General features: G+C 36.3%; 1 protein-coding gene across 1 annotated transcript in view; it reads right to left on the bottom strand.

Moving 5' to 3' along the window:
* SPAG16 (sperm associated antigen 16) overlaps positions 1-19,369 on the bottom strand; it is a 909,927-nt gene that overhangs the window by 258,765 nt on the left and 631,793 nt on the right. Inside the window, exon 14 of the mRNA XM_063105549.1 lies at positions 10,084-10,149. Coding sequence (XP_062961619.1) covers positions 10,084-10,149 — 66 coding nt within the window. The remainder of the gene's footprint in view (positions 1-10,083; positions 10,150-19,369) is intronic.

Genomic DNA, 19,369 nt, shown 5'->3' with positions numbered 1-19,369 from the left:
GTGGTTGGAAAAAATATTCCAAAATCTATAGGTTGATTCATAAAAATAGATTAGACAGTGGAGCTATATATATTCAACTAGAATTCATAGACTTTCTAAGAACTATAATTTACTAGGATGTGCCTCTGCTACCCCTAATTTTTTAGAAACTCTAGATTTTTTTTCACTAGTGAAATGATCATATTTCTTTGAAGGTATGGAATTGTATTCATAGAATGCTCTTTGGGGAAAGCAAAGTTACAATCTCACAGAGGCACAAAAGTGTGTTTTTACCATTGTAGGTATACAAAACATAACATGATAAGGAATTTCATAATGTAATGACTTAGTTTCTTTTGCAAGTTTGTATTTCAGTATGTAAATTGAAAATCAACTATTTCTAAGAAAAAAATTCTACCCTTCAGCCTAAAACAATAAAATTTTGAATGTCTTTGGCCAATTCAAACATCAAGCCCTATCAAAAAGAAACAGAGTCTGTATTTAAGATTCTTTCTGGTACTAATTTTCTCCAGTTCAGATGTAGTAAAAGATCTAGATGCAACCAGGTATTTAAGTTAGAAACAAAAGGTTCTTCTGCTTCACTAACACACAAGTAGTAAGTCAGAGAATATTTTCTAAGTCTTAAAAAAAAGAAAAAAGAAAAAAATTAGTATAAAACCTTGAATATTTTAGGAAAAATACAATAAATCTAAGTTTCTGAATGCATTCTAGATATAGCAGCTTAAATTCCTTTAAAACAGTTCAGAATTCCAGTCAAGATGGTAGAACAGACAGTTCGCAGCATCATCCTCTCCCACAATTAACCAATCTACAACTATTAAAAAGCCATGACAGCCAAGCTGGGGCCACTATAGCTCAGGGGAAGAAGAGAGACCTACGGAGTTCATGAAGGCAGAACAAGCCATGATGAGGGAAAGAAAGGACTACCCTGACCATTTTCAACCCCGACCACTTCAGGGCTGGCCTTGGTGAGCACACGGAGCAAGAACTGGCAACAGATGCTGCCGTGCCCTTTGGATGAAGTTGCTTGGAGGCTGCAGGGGAGAAGAGGGCCTTAGTGGCACCAAGGCCAGCAAGACCACTAACAGGGTTCCTGTGGACCCACATAGGAGTGAAGGGCCACAGACGACTGAAAAAAGGAGCCACTCAAAAGCCAGTGAGTCATTGCAAGGGACCATGCCCCGTCCTGTCCCATGGGAAGTGTTTGGAGTATGGGGGGTGGGGGAGACAGACCCACCAGGGGAACACTGGGGTACAGCAAGGACAGCTGATCTGCCCTCTAATCAGCACAGGCCCACTCAGTGTAGACTGGTCAGGAATATAGAACTTCAGGGGGTGCAGTTTGCTGCAAAGACTCAGGCCCAGACCAGAGTTTTCATACAATCCAGTTGTGTCAGACCTCACATGATCCAGAAGTGCTTATAAGGTCAACAGTCAAAACCTGAGCTGCACAAAAAGCCTTCCCCAGAGAATCAGCAGCAAAGCAGTAATTTAGCTCAACCACAGGGCTCAAGTGCTAGTTCCCACAGGAAGTTTCCCCATTTTAGAAGTAAGCAGAGGACAACAAATTAGTTCCAGTGCAGAGTTTAAGAGGTGGGAACAGTGAATAATCCAACACAGAACTGAAAACAAAAAACAAACAAACAAAAAAAACAAAGATGAAAGACTGTTCTGATATGAACCAGTAAAGGTCTAACACCACCAAAGAACACCTATAAACCTAGAAGGACCAGAAGCCCTCCAGACACCCAAGCCAGGGTGGGGGAAGGTCAAGAGCTTCGGCCATGCACCCCCGCCATCCAGATCCAGCACACTGATGACCACCAGGCCACCGCCAGAAACACCCCAGGCATCCAACCCAGTGACAACCACCAAACCACCAGTGGAAATGTCCAGGGCTCCCAAGCTGGGGCAGGTCAGAATCAAGGGCCTCAGACATGTCCTCCCAAAGTCCGCATCCAGCCCAGACATGACTGAGCCAACCACTGGAAGTCCCCTGGGCTTCCCTGCTGGAATGAATGGGGTGCCATGGGCCTCGACCATGCCCTTGCCTGCCTCCTTCTCTCACTGTATCCCTCTCCCCTTTCCCCTCTACCTCTCCTCTTCAATTGCTTCATAACAACATTTTAGAATGTAAAAAAAAAAAATAATAAATAAATAAATTTTTAAAAACTTGAGTTTTTTGACACAGCTGTTGAAAGGGGGTGTGGTGAAAGGCAGAGCATAGTGGTTATTGACATGATGGGCCCTAAGACCTTGGTAAAAGCTGTCACAGGAGATTCCAGCCCATCCTGCTGGGAGACATAACTTCTAAGACATTTTCCTTGCAGGGCCACTCTTGGTATACAAGTTAAATCGCTTCTAGAGGAAGGGTAGACTTCCTTGCCTGCAGTTTTGCATGTTAACTAGCAGTCACTTCTTGAAGTATGGATTTACAGGGTCACATTCACCCATGAATACACAATTAAGTAAGGAAAATTACATTAAGGAGGATAATCAAGTTTTCTTGTAATTATGCTTATGAGTAAATTAGTGTGACAATTCTTTTTGCTCTCATTATGTGATTTAGGGACAATGTATGACGCGTTATACATTATCCTTATATGTAAAACAATCTTCTAAAATACTCATGCTGTTTACCACACATGTGGTTTTTCACAGTTTTTAAATAACATGCAAGTTAAGACTGATGACAATCATAACTAGAGAGAAATGTGTAATTTTATATTGATATTTTGATATTCTTTAGAACATTTTTATACTGTGAAGCCTGTTTAACTGAGATTTCATTGAACTGTATAAATGGCCAAATATTCTGAAAAGTGACTTTCTTTCTTTTTTGGGGGGGGACAGCTGGCTGGTAGACATTATTTCTTATAAAAATAATAAATATATTTTGAACAATTTTTGGCAGTTATATGCTCAAAACAATAATTGGGAGTCAGTGTGCAAAGTATATGAAATTTTAAAACAATATTTAAAATCAATAATAGAAAATAAATTTAATCATGCCACAGCAAACATTGTGCCATGTCCTTTTAAATATCCCTTGAGTTCTGACCTGCAGTGACTTTTTGATATTTTCTAATCAATGAATATTAATTGATTTGCTTCTGTACCAAGAATTATGGGATAGAAAAAAGTTAAGCTATTACTTACACAAAAAATATATTACACTTCTCCTAGCCAGGGCATCTTTGCATACATATATAAATATTTTGGGAACCACAGGTAATGCTATGGGGTTATTTTAAAATGGTCTCACTTACACCATATTTAACCAATGAGAAAAAACTAAATTACCAATCAGTTATCTATTAGATGCAAGATATCCCACCCTTTTAATCTAATCCTAGTCCACTCCATGTGTTCTGGTCTTGCTGTTCCTCCATCACACCATGCTGTTTCCAGTCCAGGAATTTGGCCCTTGTTGCCTCTGCATGAGTTCTCTTCCTTTAGATCTTTGCATAGTTTCCTTAAATGGCATTCTCTCAAAGTCCCTCCCTGACCATGCATTATAAGCCTTAACTCTCACCTCATTACTCTTTTTTATCCTGATTTATTCTTGATAGGTATCACTTTTTATTCTTGAGATTATTCATTTATTATCTCTGGTTCTTATCAGAATATAAGGTCCATAAGGATAAGACTTGATATTCTTCACTGCGGAGCAGTGCCAAGGACATAGTAGATGCTCAGTAAAGTGTTGCTACATAGAAACTTCATTACTGAACTTTTTTCATATATGATAAAAAGATTTAAGTCATCCAAAAGGATGCATATTTAGAAAATAAATGATTAATTTTAGAGTCAAAGAGGAAGTGTCAGGAAATATGACATAATCACGGTGCTTTTAATTTTCACGGACCCATCAAGAAAATGACAATTTCATGAAATCACCTGTATGTGACCATAGGCGTAATTGAAGGTTAAAATTTGGAGGTGGGTACTATAATCTTAAAAGTGCTATTTCTTTTTTTAGTCATTTACAGTGTTAAATTTCTAAGAACAAAGCAAAGAAGGAATAAAGAGAGAAGACCTCTACCAATTTGTTGCATTTTAAAATAATTTTCTAATTAATTTTTGAATGTCTAGTTATATGAACCCTTTTCTTTTGCTTGACCTTTTTTTAAAGTGTTCAAATTTTCTATCAGAAATTATTTTCTTTTCAAAGTATTAGGGCAAGAAAGTTATTTTATAAAAGATTTAGTTAAAAAATATCATATAGTATGGAATGAGCTTAAAAGATATAAAATTAATTTTTGACTATGTAGGAGCATTGAAATAATTCAAATATTATGCAAAATAAAAATAGGATATTACATGTCCCTTAATTTTCTGTTTTGTTGCTGTGTTCAGTTTCCCTAGATAGATAGAACCTGCTTTAGTGTTTTTCGGCACACATCTGATAGTTTTGACTTACACATCATCTAGGGGCAGTAAAGAATAAGAACTGACATCAGATATCAGTATTATTGGCCCAGTTAAATTGTAGCTGACATCAAGTTGGATTGCTGGAGAGGTAAACAAAATTGAAAATGTTTCAGTGTATAAATACTGCTTGACGTCGTTTGTCCTTCAGAGGAACAATGGCTGCATGACCTTAACGTTGTCTGCATTACTTTATATAAGATGGCCAGAGATTGATCCTAAGTACTTTCTGTTTGACCATGAACAACAAACAAAATTCAGAAATCAGAAATTCAACTTTTTTTTTGCTAAAATGGAGTGAGATTAACTTTTTTAGGTAGGCAATTGCAGGTATTTGTTTATTGATGATTTAAAGAAAAGATAAGGTGAATTAATGCATTTATGTCCACATACTGGCAACTTAGGAGAAGCAGTTAACCTATCTCAGATCAAATCTAAAACTTTTAACTACCTAGTTATTACATGGTAAATTATGATATAAAAGAGACAAAATACTCCCACTGAAGCTGGTATCTATTTTTTTTTAGCAGACTTTAGCTCAATTTTAACATAGTTCCACAGTTTCTTTTTTGGAATAATTTTAGAATTCTGTTTTTTAATCTTTTTAATGTACAAAATATGTAATGCTGCTTTATGTTAATAGAATTGATATTACATCACAGAAAATTAAATTGGGGGGATACAAGGAATTAATGTTATGTGTTTGTGTGTGTGTCGATGTGTGTGTTCTTTAATTTACTTCTACCTACTTGAAAACAAATAGCTAGAAACGTACATTAGTTTCTCTAGTAATAGTAGTAATAATAATAAAAGTAGGAGGATTAATACCATCTTCTAGTTGCCAGGCACTATGTTAAACACATTATAAGTATTATCTAATATTTACTGTTCTTTTTATCATTGATTTCAGAGACGATCTAAATGATTTACTCAAGATCATGTATCTTTTGAATGGCAATGCCAGAATCCAAAAGGTACTAGAAGGAGGCAAATATAATCAAAATTGGGTAATTGTACAGCGCTTCAAAGACATGGGACACCCTAAGCCATAGAAGCTTTCCAAGGATCAGCTCATCTACCCTGATAATTACATGAGTTTGGTTTGCAGCTCAGCATCCACAGAATATGAAAGCCCAATAAAGTTGAAATAAATAAGATATAATGATACAATGGTATTATGAAAGCCTTGTTCTTACATTTGTTCAGAACTCCGCATTCATTCATTCATCACCTTTTTTGAACATTATATATGTACAATAAACTACGCTAGATGCTGGAGACACCGAGTAAGACAAAATTGGAAATATCTTTTTCTTCTGTCTTTTCATTGAATTCCAGTGTAGAGAGACTTTTGGAAAAAAGTAAAAGATAATTGTTAACTATGACTCATCCTCTTGCTTTTGCAACAAGAGAAAGAGAAACAGGATGATATTTACTAAGATTATAAGATGGGAAAAAATTCAGCTGGGATGGTGGGAAAGCAAGAGTTTAATTTTTAACATACTGAAATCAGATGTCCCATAGATATTTAAGCTGAGATGCAAAGCAGCTAGTGATGAATCTGGAGGTCAGAGTGTGGTTTACTTGAAAACCATCAGCATATAAATGAATTTAAACATCACAGGTTTGAATGAGATGAATTAAAAAGAGGATCTGCTAGACAACAGTATTCAAGATTGAACCTTGACACAGTTTAATATTTAGCAGTCAGTTAATAAGGAGGATCCAGACAGAGGACTGAGAAGGAATGACTGTGGGTATTTTACTTCTCAGGACTCAAGAGAGGAGAATGTTGTAAGAGATGATGAAAAGAAAAGTCTGATAAGAATGGGGAATGACAATTGGGTGTATCAATATGGAAATCAAGAGCAGTTTCAGTGAACTTTCTGACTTGGAATTCATATTGGAATGGTTAAGGAGAAAATAATATTGGAGGTTTCTGGGCAACATGAAGGAATAAGGTAATGTAAAAATAGCCCTTCCACTCAAAATTCATAGAAATCATAGTTTACAAAGTAACAACATTAATATATAATTGAAATACAAGAAGACATAATGAAACAAGAATAGGCAGACTTGAAAGAAGTCAACAGAAATTATATGAGATATATAGTAATTCAAATATAAAAACTCAATAGAAAGGTTAAAAGTAGACAAGTTTCAGCCAAAGAAAGATTTATTAAATTACAAGACAGATTTTAAGAACTTAGAATGAAACATAGAGAACTAAGCATAGGAAATACAAAAAGAAGTTAAGACACATTAATTAAATAAAAAATTTCAACACACTTATAAAAGGAGTTTCTAAAGGAGAGACTAAGAGGGAATTGACAAAGAAAAATATTTAAAGTAATAGTGGCGGAAAAACTTCCAGAACTATAGAAAGAAAAGGGTGCACTTACTAAGAGAGCACATCAAGTCCTACAAAAGACAAAAAGGAAACAAATCCACGTGTAGACACATCATAGCAAAGTTGAAAATAGAACTTCCAAGATGTTTAAATGTATGAGAGAGAAATTTCAGACAGATTATCTACAAAAGATCGACTACAAGGTTGAAAGTAGATTCTCATCAACAACAATAGTGCCAGAAGAAAATGGAATAACAGAATTAAAATAAAATAATGAGATTTTCAGATACACGAAGACCAAGAAAGTTTACTATATACATGTTCTCCCTGAGAGAATCACCACAGAATGTTCTGCAGCAAGAAGAAAATGAAACCTTGAAGGAAGGAGGGAAAATAAATAAGTTAATTGTAGGCAAAAAAATAATAAAATGTATTGACATATCTAATAAATATTCGATGTTTACATGACTAATTTCAAGGTGGGACTAGAACACAAAATAAAAATAATATGGAAAATAGAAAAGTGAAGTCCACAAGAGTTCCTGAAAGGCCTGATGGAATCCTCATTCCAGTCAGACTATGCGTCAGATTCCTGGAAAACTGAAATCTTGGGAGATTCCCTCTGATAGAGATACCCTGCTCATTCACCTGCCGTGTATTTTTATGTAGCTTCTTTTTTTAAAAAAATATTTTCCTTACATTGAATTGTCTGTGTCTATTAATATTTTTCTAGCAATTACTGTTGGCTTCTTTTTTGATTTCTAAAAGCTCTAATAGTTCTTTAAAATGTCTCATTACAGATTACTTAAAAAAAGGTTTAAATAAATATCTACTTCCAATACAGAAGTCAGAAATGAAGACATCAGAGCTCTAATACTATAACATAGAAATACAATTCAATTTACAGAGCTCATCAGAGCCATACATAACTTATACTAGTATATCTGTTTCTGTGAATCTTGACTGCTAGCTTTATAATATTGAATTTTACATTTGTGATTTATGCTTACAGATCTCAAATGGTAGAATTTACCTAAAACTGAGTCTCTGTAATAACTAAATGCAACTTTAGTCATGTAATGTGAATGCTTATCACTAAGGGCATCGAACAATTAGCAAGGCTAACACTAAATAATTTAAATCTCTGATATATACGCACCATATAACAGATTTGTTATCACCACTTTGTCTGATAGTTTGTTTGAATGTGGAATGTGTCACCAGGCCATGTCCTGGAGAGATCCCTGAAAGTCTGTGAGCTCTGCAGTCACTGCTGATTCCCAGCCTCCTGACATTCCCAAGCAGGTAGGCAGCATAAAACACATTTTTCACAACAACTGATATAAATGACGAAAATTTTCACTTCAGAATGTCAGCCATTATGACAAAACACCATTTTCTTAATAGTTAATATTGGCAGCTGTAGGAAAAATATAGGAAAATGGTCAGTGCCCCCCAGATGTTCAGAATCCTGTCGAGAATTTGCTGTAAATATCCATGTGTGCCCAGGTGTTCCTTGGTTATTGTCTAATGTAATTGTGTATGGGCACCCAGGTGCTCTGATTTATGGACTTAAGTATAAAGTATGAGGGGCTCTAATCCAAATGGCACCCCCCATCCCCAGGATGTCCCCCCAGGGGATGGGGCACAGGGAGGCCGCTACTGCTGCTGGAGGCTGTTGCTGCAAGCTGTCGCTGTCATTGTCCCTGGGATGCACTGAGAGGCCACCGCCACTGCTATTTCTGCTGCTACTGCTGCTGTAAGCTGCTGCTACTGCTGAGGACTGAGCTTAGGTCTCTGCCAGTCGCTCCCAGGATCTTTCCCAATTACCTAGTGTGGACTTGCATGTGAGGGGTCTGGTGACCCAGTCTGTACAATGTGTTGGAAGGGTCTGAGCCCTTACAATACAGATGAAAACCGAGTATAACTAAAATAATGAAATGTTTTGGCTTTAGTTTCGAATTGCCTTAACAATACTCTGGCCCTAACCAGACGCAGTAAAGAAGAGCTAACGGCAAATTGCAATGAGGATTTGGATGTTGATTCAGACAGTGTTGTAACAGTCCTTTTGCTATGAACAAAGTATGCAAACAAACATAGGCTAGCCACTTTGATATTGGACACCTGGGCCTCATATTTATCACCTTGCCCTTTGAAATATGTATAATTAATGTGTGTCTCCCTTGATTACTGATTCAATAAATCTAATTTGGCTATTTCCATATTTATTAATTTGCTATATAGAATGTCAAATGATGTCTTTTTCAGCTATGATATTGCTTACCCAAATAAAATGCCTGACTTACAAAATATTAGTTTACTTCATTTCAGCTTTCATTTAATTTTGCTAGGGCATCTGAAGCTGTAAGCCACTTAATAAAGTTTTAGCATAAATATCCTATATCATATGCATCCACAGTGCTTATGTGTCTGTACTCTGCTGGAAATAAAATTTTACTTGGTATCTAGAACCAAACTATAATATAATACTTTTCAACTAATTGGCTCACTACATTCAATTAAATGGAATATTCCTTACAAAGACAAATCTGTTAAAATATAATTGTGGTTGAGCCCATCATTTACATTCCTAGGGCTGACAACACCAGCACAATTTCAGTTGAAGCAATCAACATTCCCTTAGTAGATACAATTTTTAGTGAGCACTTTTTCTTTCTAAAGGAATAATAATAGCATGATAGTTACAGAATTTTGACTATGCTGTCATTTTGAAGTTAGATGTAAGTAATCTATCAGATTTCTTTTTTAGCTAATTGGAAAAGAAGAGGACTATGGAATTAAGATTCTCACTGTACTGGGGACTTCGAAACAAATTAAAATGTTAGATATAATAAAATCATAGAGTTTGAAGGGACTTGAGAGGTCATCCATCTAGTCAAATCGCTTTTGTCTGAGAAGGAACAAACTTAAATCATCCCTCCGTGATTACTATCTGAACCCTTTTAAAGACATCCTCAATTAGCTTAGCAACTCAAAGTCTATATCCCACTTACTTTTCTGAAGCCATATTGGACGAAAGGTTATTAAAAACTTGCTTAAGTGTAGTCGAGCACAATAGAATTCCTTGTCACTCCTGCCACTGCTTATTGTGTGTATGTATTTTGTGAATGTATGTTTCAAAATTCTGAAACATATACCATCTAGACATTTTTCCATGGTTTATAATTAACTCCTAAACCTCTTCCTCACTCTATTAAGTAAAAACCTTGGTAATTTGTTTCATAAAAATAAATTTGTATTTATGAAGCATTAAAAGCGTTTATTGGGAGAACTGAACTCACGCTGGGAGAGAAGGTGGCATCATTGACAGAATGCATGTGACCGTAAAGTGACTGCTCACATTTACCCTAGGAAGACAAGGCAGAAATAAAGTCAGATAAATTCCATTCAACATATGAAAAGGAATTGAAAGATAATTTTATTTAAGTTGTAAAGTAATTATTTTAGCTTAATAATAAAATTAATACATTCTCACAATAGAAAATATTAGCTTTTGCTAAAAACTACCATTCAGAACCAGACGGGGATGGATTGTGTGCCACAGTGCTGGTATCTACACAAATTATACTGTTCTTGTTCTTACACCATTGAGCAGGTGGTAAACTCTTACTAAGTGGCTCCCTTTTGCAATGAGCATAGCTTTCAAGCCTTGGGGCCGGGGACTATATCACTTGTAGAAAAAGCTCTGGTTTGCAGCATAGTATTTCCACCACTGCTAGGGGTGGTCTTTTTTTTTTTTAATTATATGATCACATTTTAATTCCTGAATTTTCACAGTTCAGCATTAATATCATTACATGTATAAAAGTTTTATGAAATACTTACAGGGGTATTTTTTTAAAACAGAATAAATATTTGTTTTGTGAAAACCATACTTCATGTACATTCATTCAGCTTATCTTTTCCAAGCAAGAGCTAAAAGCAAAACTAACTACAAAAGTTTCCAAGCCTCAGTTTAATGTTTCCAGGAAAGATTTCTTTTGACACCAGTGTTCAAAGGCCATTCTTTATTATCTTAGAGAAATAACACAAATTCTATAGAAGAACCAGGAAAAGTTATATCTAGACTATTGTTTGGAGATTCTTTCTATGGGCTTTGAAATTCAGATTTTATTCAAGAAAATTTTTTGAGCAATTAATAGGTCAGGCACAATTCTAGGTACTTAGGGTATATAAACAAATAAAACAGAGAACCTTATCCTAATGGATGTCTATTGTAGTGGAAGGAGATAGACATTTTGTTAAAAAGACATCGAGTGTGTTAGAATACAAGTGAGAAAAGGCAGGATTAGGGATATCATGAGTTTTGGGATTGGGGGGCTAAGGGCAAATCCCATTACAGAGTGACCTAGTTTGGCCTCACTCAGAAGGTAACGTTTGAAAAAAGACTGAAGGTAGTAAGGGAGTTAAGCTAAGTAGACATCTAGAGGAAACGTTTTATAGGTAGAAATCTTGAAAAGCTAGATCAAAGGTCCTAAGGTAAGAGTTTGCCTCGTGTGTTTCTGGAGCAACAAAGAAGCTAGTGTGGCTGGAGAGAAGTCAGTCAGGGGAAGAACAGACTTACTCCAAAGGCTTCCTCTGCTCTCATTGACTACCTTGTGTTTACTTAGCCTCAATGCTTTTAAGGCTGAGAGAAAGACTGTAGAAAAGACGACAAAATGAGATATTAAAATAGATCATGATATTAAAATAGATTATGATGTTCCCTCATTGTTATCGATTATTCATGGAATATTTCTGAGCTAAGCAAAATTGGACAGGCTTCAAAAATAAGCTCTATTTAGTCCTCACTATTGCCATTGTATTCAGCAACTTAAATTTTAAATATCTACTTACAGCATCAATGCGTGCTACTGAGCTCTGTTCACGGAAGGCAAAATTTCCCCACATAAATTTAAATTTCACAAAAATACTTTGACAAACCTTGGCACTCTGTCAGCGGCTTGCCCCTCACCCTCAGCCCCCACACCTCTGTGTTATTCTGGTTCAGTGTCTTGATACTGCTACAACTTTAAACCAATTACGCTGAGAACTTCAAATCATCAGTATTCCCAAAGTAGAAATGTTAAGTTACAAAGCCAAAAAAGCAAAGTATAAAATGTTATAATTAGTTTTTTTATATTATCTGAGGAACTTTTATGGCTAATTTTCTTTAAGAATTTATGTATAGTCATACAATAAACTTGTATAGTGAGTGTTAATATTTTTACAAAGATTTAGATGAGCAATATCATCTTAGAATAGTTTTTTCATTAATAAAAGTTTTGCGTTTGGTCCTTTTCTAACTTGAGAATCTCTAAACTATTTGATTAATTGGTAAAGAGAATGCAGTTTTCTGATTCAAATTCTGAATGCCAAGTTTTAATTCAAAGGAGAATCTCTAAGGCACTCTTGAAAAGCCCTGGAAATATGGTGTTATAAAGGAAATGCTGACGGACCACATTTGTGCTGCTATAACAAAACCTGACTCGAAGATAAATGTTTCATGAATTAAGAAAAGTTAAGAAAGCTTTTCTACCCAGCTTTGTTCCCAAGATAAAAGTGAATCTACTCCTTTTGTGGTATAGGGAATATGTGGGTTACTAATATTCCAGTCTGCAAACATCCTTAATCAAAAGCAATACCCAAACCGGGATATTAAAATTTGGAATATCTTCTTTGATGAATTCTTGTCAGAATTGTTTTCTTTCAAAGTAGTGGAAAAAATACAAAAGAGGGAAGAGTTGTTATATATATATATATATATATATATATATATATATATATATATATATATATATATATATATATATATATATATCATGTGACCCAATATGAATTGCTTCAGTATTTAACTCTCTCAGGCAGAGACATTGTGTGCAATAATGTTTTCTTCACTGGCCCTGGGGTAGAAATGCCTAGCACCTATTTCCAGGATCTGCCACCCTGTAGCTGTATGACCTTAAAAACCTTGTCTCACTTCACTGTGCTTTAGTTGCCTACTGTATGCAATGAGGTAGTGGTATTTAAGCCATAGTTTTGTTAAGAGAATTGAGATAACAATGTTAGTGAAAGCTTGGTGCACCACCTAGCACAATTTAAGAGCTTAACAAATATGAACTCTTCTTACTGGAGACATTTACCATTTACCATTGCAATGCTGATCACTTCCAAATTAACATCTCCACCCTGACTTTTCTACTGAGCTCCAAATCTGAATATCTGGCTGCCTCCTTAAGGAAGTCTTGGAGGTGCCAGTGCTGCTTTTTATATTGCTGTCAGATTTGTTCCCCATCTGGCACTGCCCAGCTCCCTGCCCTGATCTCTACTAAACACATCACCTGGCCATTCAGGACCTCTCATCCCTGGGTGGGCGTGGATTCAGCCAGGGAGAAGCACCTGTAGGATATGGAAGAGCAGAAAGAGAGAAAGGCTGGATAAATAGCCATTTCTGCTCTCTTTCTGTTCAGCTATAATTTGGTCGGTAGCTCTGTTCTTTACCAAATTCCACAACTCGTGCTTTGCAGTTCCTCTCCCATGGCAACGGCTCACACTGCAGGCAGCACTGGTCTTCCCCTGCCCTTCAGACCTGGGGTAGTAATCGCTCCCCCATTGTTGAGAGTCCCTGGGGGGGGGGCTGTGTTGGCCCCCTTGACCCTGCCCACACCTCTGGAAATGTGAGTTTACTCTGTGTCATCTGTTTCCTGCTGGTGACCTGTCTGATACAACATGTTAGATGTAATATGCAAAAGGAGACTGTGATTTACAACTTCTCAACTGCCTCTCCTGACCCCCTTACCGAATCTTTTCCCTGTAATACATATAAATGCCATCAGCAGATGCTCATTCCAATGAACCCAAAACAAACAAAGCCCAAGACAATCAAAAACCTGGGACTCGGGGTAACTTTCTTTCTTCTCCCATCCCCACCCCAACCTTCATCTAGTCCATCAGCCCTTTCTTCAAAATCTGGCCCCACTCTGCCCACTTCTGCCCCATCCACCTCTGTACTCTGGTGCCCCACCTCACGCTATGGAGCCTGACTACAGCAGGAGCCTCCTCGTTGCTCTTCTTGCTCCGACTCTACCGTTCCCACCTATTCCTCCCATAGCCACTAAAGCAATTAACAAAAACAGAATTGGATCTTGCCATGCCCCTGCTTATAGCCATCCAAAAAATTACCCTTGTCCTCAAACTAAATTCTGAACTCTCTAGGTCCGCTGGCTCCATATTGTTTGGCTCCCGACTGTGTCTGATCTCATCATTTTCACTTTTCCTTTTCAGTCACTGTGCTCCTTGAATATTTTCACGTTTCCTCATGGTCAGGCCTTTCTATGCAAAGAGTTCTGGCAGCCGGGTTAAAGGATGATTGAATTAGCAATCCTAAAGACAGAGACCTCTAGAGAGATTTAGGAGCATCTCTCCCAGAGACACTTGTTGACATCCCAGGGGTTGCAAGCCCTGAGGCCTTCCTCTCCTCTTTGGGGAAGATTTCTTTACATTTCAGAGTAAAAGTTTCTTTAGTTCTCCCCTCCCCCTCCTTCTTCATCCACCCTGGAAGGAAACTGAGGTTCATAGTTTGGAAGTTTTTTCCACGGAACAGAAGCTCACACCTGGCTCTTACTGCTAGAACTATGAGGAAATAAATTTCTGTTGTTTAAGCCACATTTTGTTATGGCAGCCCTTGCAAACTAATATACTCTTAATTGTGTCAAGGGATGGGAATACTACTCAATATGTGAAACCACAAAGCTGAATGCACAGTATAGTTAAGTGTGAAAGAATTATACTAGTCAGAGTTATACACATTGAGCAAATCCAGTTGCTGATCTTATATCCAGTTTTTGTGAAGACTTTGTATTGTGTTGGTTACAGAGGGCAGGAGTGGGTTGAGGTGGGTCATAGCAGAGTAGCTTGTGTTAGGTCATTGAAGATGGCTTTTCATCAGTTGAAGAGATAGAAGGTTGATATCAGCCCCAGAAACATGTTCACTTTAGGGAATCTTTGGCCAACTGGCTGACTTTCAAATCATGACTCATTGCTATTTGGTTTTTAGAAGAATGTTCACTGAAGTTAGTTGTCATTGATTAATTAGATAGGTTTAAAACCAGTTCTGATTGTTTACTTGTAAGCAAGGCTATACAACTGTTACTAATTGATTAGATGAGTTTAAAACTAGTTCTGTGTTTGTTACCATATATATAGAACAATGAATCTTTCCTAGGAGAGTGGGGACATTTTTTTTTTCAGCAGCCAACAAAATTTAATAAGCAGAGCAATAACAGAAAAGAAAACTACAAATTGATCTATAAATGGTAATATCTCTTACTTATGTAGGCATTATGCTAATCACATTACACAAATTTCTCCGACTATAAATGGGAACTTAAAATATTACCAATTTCATAAGATAGAGGTTAAAAGATGGATTATGTATAAAGTATGTAGCATGAGGTTTATACAAATGAAAGATATTGTCAATAACTTTCTAATGAGCTGAGTTCTAAACCCTACAATTTCACTCCATTATCACATTCCCCATGGCCACAATACACTACCACTCAGGATACAATTGCATGTATAATATAACTTCTTTTATACAAGAACTGAGGTAGATACATGACACTGCTCAATGAGCATAACTCTAACCAATACAGCTCTTCCACACTTAAGTATTCTACATATTCATCTTTATGGTTTTGGATATTGAGTGGTATTTCCATCCTTTGATACCATTTAGGGTGCATTAGTTTGCAAGGGTTGCCATAACAAAGTGCCACAGACTGGGTGGTTTAAACAACAGAAATTTATTTCCTCATAGTTCTGGAAGCTACAAGTCCAAGATCACTGTGGTGGCAGGGGTGATTTCATTATGAGTCTTCCTTCTTGGCTTGTAGATGGTTGCTGTCTCCTTATATCTGCTTATGGTCTTTCCTCTGTATGTCCTAATCTGAGTCCTAATCTCTTCTTATAAGGACACCAGTCATATTAAGATTAGGGCCCATCCCAATAACCTCATTTAATTTTAATTACCTCTTTAAAGACAACATCTCCAAGTATAGTTACCTTCTGAGGTACTGGAGATTAAGATATCAACATATAGATTTAAGGGACACAATTCAAACTGTAACATGGGGCTAGAGAAATCTTTATTCCACTACTCATAAGATATCTTAGAAATGCAACAGCCATTGGGGCAGTAGCTGGTTGCAAAAGTTAAACTGTGACATTATTTTATAGTATTTATTGTATTGTCAATAGAAATTAAGTATTTAGCACAAATGTACTTTGGGCTTATATGTAAGCAGTCTCAAAATGAAAAAATTGCATATTTTATGTCATATTTAAGTATATATCTAAACAGACTTGAATGTTACACATGCATGCAATGTAATGGTTAAGAGCACAGTGTTTGGAGTGGAACTGCTTGAGTTTGACTTTCAGCATTGCTGCTTATTGTGTCCTTGGAACACTCTGAGCCTCAGTTTTCTCCTCTGTAAAATAGGAATAATAACGGCATCTACATGATAGTGACATTTTGAGGATTTAACAAATTAATAATATAAGTGCTTAGATTGCTGCTTGAGACACAGCAAGTGCTTAATAAATGTTAATTATTACATGTCACAATATGTAGATTGCAGGCTCTGTGACAGCAGGAATGCCATCTCTTATCTTCATCACTTTACAGTGGTAACCACAGCGATGAACTGGCTCAGGAGAGGTATTCAATAAATATTTTTAAATGAGTACAGACACACACACACACACACACACACACAAGTTGATGCTAGGAGAGGTATTAAGTAAGTTTCGTAGTTTGGTAAGTTTGCTCTTCACCAACTTTCTTTTCTTCATGTGGTGACCACCTTTTCAAGATAATTCAGGCAAAAGGGTTAACTTCTCAGGATTTTTGATTTTATAAAAAAATCTCATAAAGATGAACTCTAGGAAATGGATCCCTAATAATGAAATTGCACACTCATCTGACAGTTGGCCAGAAGAAAGCTCTCTGAGCTGTTTTTCCTTTCACAGCACCTCCTGCAGTCGCCCACCCTCACACATCTGTCAGCTGTGTAACATCACAGTACAGAGGCACTGTCCCCTCATAGGATCATTCCTGTGTACATTTTAGAAAAAAATCTTATGGTAAAATACTTAAGAACTTTTCAAAAAATCATCTAAATAAAACATATTAAAGTTAAAAAGAGGATTATATTATACAATTGTGCCTAATATATTTTTATTTCAAATTCTATGATGAATGAAAAGTATTATTAAAGAAAGAAAACTGTATCCAATGTTGGGCAGAACTGAAGTTTATACCAGCTGTGAGAAAAACATTTTCCTAGTCATTAGGAGCTAGATGCAGCTCGTTTCTATCATAGCCATTACGTTAGATATCATGTTTAAAAATTAATATCAAAATAATTTTATGAGGGTCCTCTTTTAATTAAACAAGAGGAAATATTTTAGTAAAATACACTAATTTATAAAACTTTCATATTTTCTGCAAATAAAAAAAAAATCTTTGTGAAACCAAAGAATTTTAGCCTTACAGGTTTACAAATTGTTAAAGAAAAACATATTTCATTACGATTACCAAAATAATCCCACTGGCATATATGTATTGGAAACAGAGTGATCATTAATAAGGCTCCAGTTTTTGTTGTTTCATGTAAATAAAATAACTAACCATGTCTGTGAAAGATTGATTGCAGCTTTTAAAATGTTTGCTGAATCCATGTGTAATTAAGATGAGTTAAATATGCAAATCAAGCCTAATTAGCTTCATTTATTAATGTTAGTTTGCCTTGCCTCTACAAAATTTCTACTGTGAATCTTTTTTTAGCACATATTAGTTTTGATTTCTTTGTTCCAGGTTGAATTGTTCAAGAAACAGGCTGTTTTCCAGAAGGAGGAAAAACTTTCATGTAGGATTCTTCATGCCATTTTGAAATGAGGGTTTTTAAAAAAATACTCCAGTAGCATAAAAACATATGAGATCTACCATCTTAACAAATTTTTAACCGTACAGTACATTATTGTTAAGTATAAGTACAATGTTGTATAGCAGATCTCCAAAACTTTTTCATCTTGTATAAATTTACTCAGAAAGAATACTGCGTGACTGTATTCAGAAAGGTAAAACTCTCAAATATAAAGTACTCTTAGTTTTATATTGGGTGGCTTTCCCTCACTCAACAAACATTTATTTAAAATCTACTATGTGCCAAACACACTACTAGAGTAATAGGATGTTTAAATTAGAAGTTTAAGTGTGAAGACAATAGAATCCACGTTCCAAAGTGAGTACCCACACCAGAGAGGAAAGCCATGTGTGATGGATTTGAAGCCGTGTGGAGGATATAAAAGGGTCAGTAGTTGCACTGGAGCAACAGCGTTCCTGGAGAGGGTTTCTCTATTGCCTATGAACTAAGGAAAGGAAACAGCCTGCCTGAGAGAGAGACAAATTGTCAAGATATGAATTTCACATATGAGATCGCCAACAATGTGGTACTTTGACAAACCCATGAAGGGGTCAGCCTTAAACTTGTTTCAGAAAGTGCCTAACTAAATCTCCAATGTACTAAGAACTCTTGAGTTCCTTCTGCCTCGTCAGTCTCCCCACACTCTGACAACACTGATGATTCTGAACCCCTCATTAGGCAAATGTGAGAGTCTAGAAAGTCGTAAGACAGTCTTCCTCTGGCTCCCAAAGATTCATGTCTGCCCATAAGCAGCCCCTCCCCGAGTCCTCTCAAAGTCTCATCCAATTACAGCATCAGCTTGAAGTTCAGAGACTTGTTAGTTAAATCAGGTCTGGGGGGCGGATGATGCACCTGGGGTGTAGTTTCTTAAGTTTAGCTCCTCAGGTTCAGTTCCTTTCAATCTGTAGACCTGTGAAACTAAAAGAAACAAGTTCACTACCACCATATATCCAATTTTCATTGTCAGGACAGGCACAGGATAACCACTACACTCATCCCTCATCTACGAGGGGGAAAATGGAGGCACAAAAGAGTTAGCAGTCCAATACAATTCTGAAATTCAGCCATACAAATTTTATAAGTTCCCTGATTAGATCTCAAGGCCTGGGAATTACTCTTCATGACCCTCACTTCTGCTCTATTATAAATTGGGAAATAAAGCATGTCCTGGGAGCAGATATTTTAGGGCAGTAATTATCAACCTTATGAGTGCACGCAGAAAGCTTATTTAAAATGCATATTTTTACTTAAAAAGATTGTTTTTAAGGGGTTCCACTTAAAGAGTTTCTGAATCAGTATGTGCACATGAAGTTCAGGAATATGTATTTTATAAGTATGCCATGTGATTCTAACATGTACTTGGAGGAAAAAAAAAAACCTGATATAATCCAGTGCTTCTCAAATTTTAGTTTTCATACAAACGCCTAGGGATCTTATTAAATCTTATTAAAATGCAAATTCTGACTCAGTATGTCTGGGGTAGGCCAACAGTGGGCTGGTAAGGTTGTTTTCTGAAACAAAACACCCTCACCCATTGCTTTTGCCAACTTCCATACTTGTAAATGTATTTGTAAATATTTGTAAATATTCCCTCTAT

Source organism: Cynocephalus volans, chromosome 1 (assembly GCF_027409185.1).
Source record: "Cynocephalus volans isolate mCynVol1 chromosome 1, mCynVol1.pri, whole genome shotgun sequence".
In the NCBI taxonomy this organism is placed as follows: Eukaryota; Metazoa; Chordata; class Mammalia; order Dermoptera; family Cynocephalidae; genus Cynocephalus; species Cynocephalus volans.
The sequence above is the reverse complement of the archived record's forward strand: the minus strand, read 5'-3'. Positions and strand labels throughout refer to the sequence as shown.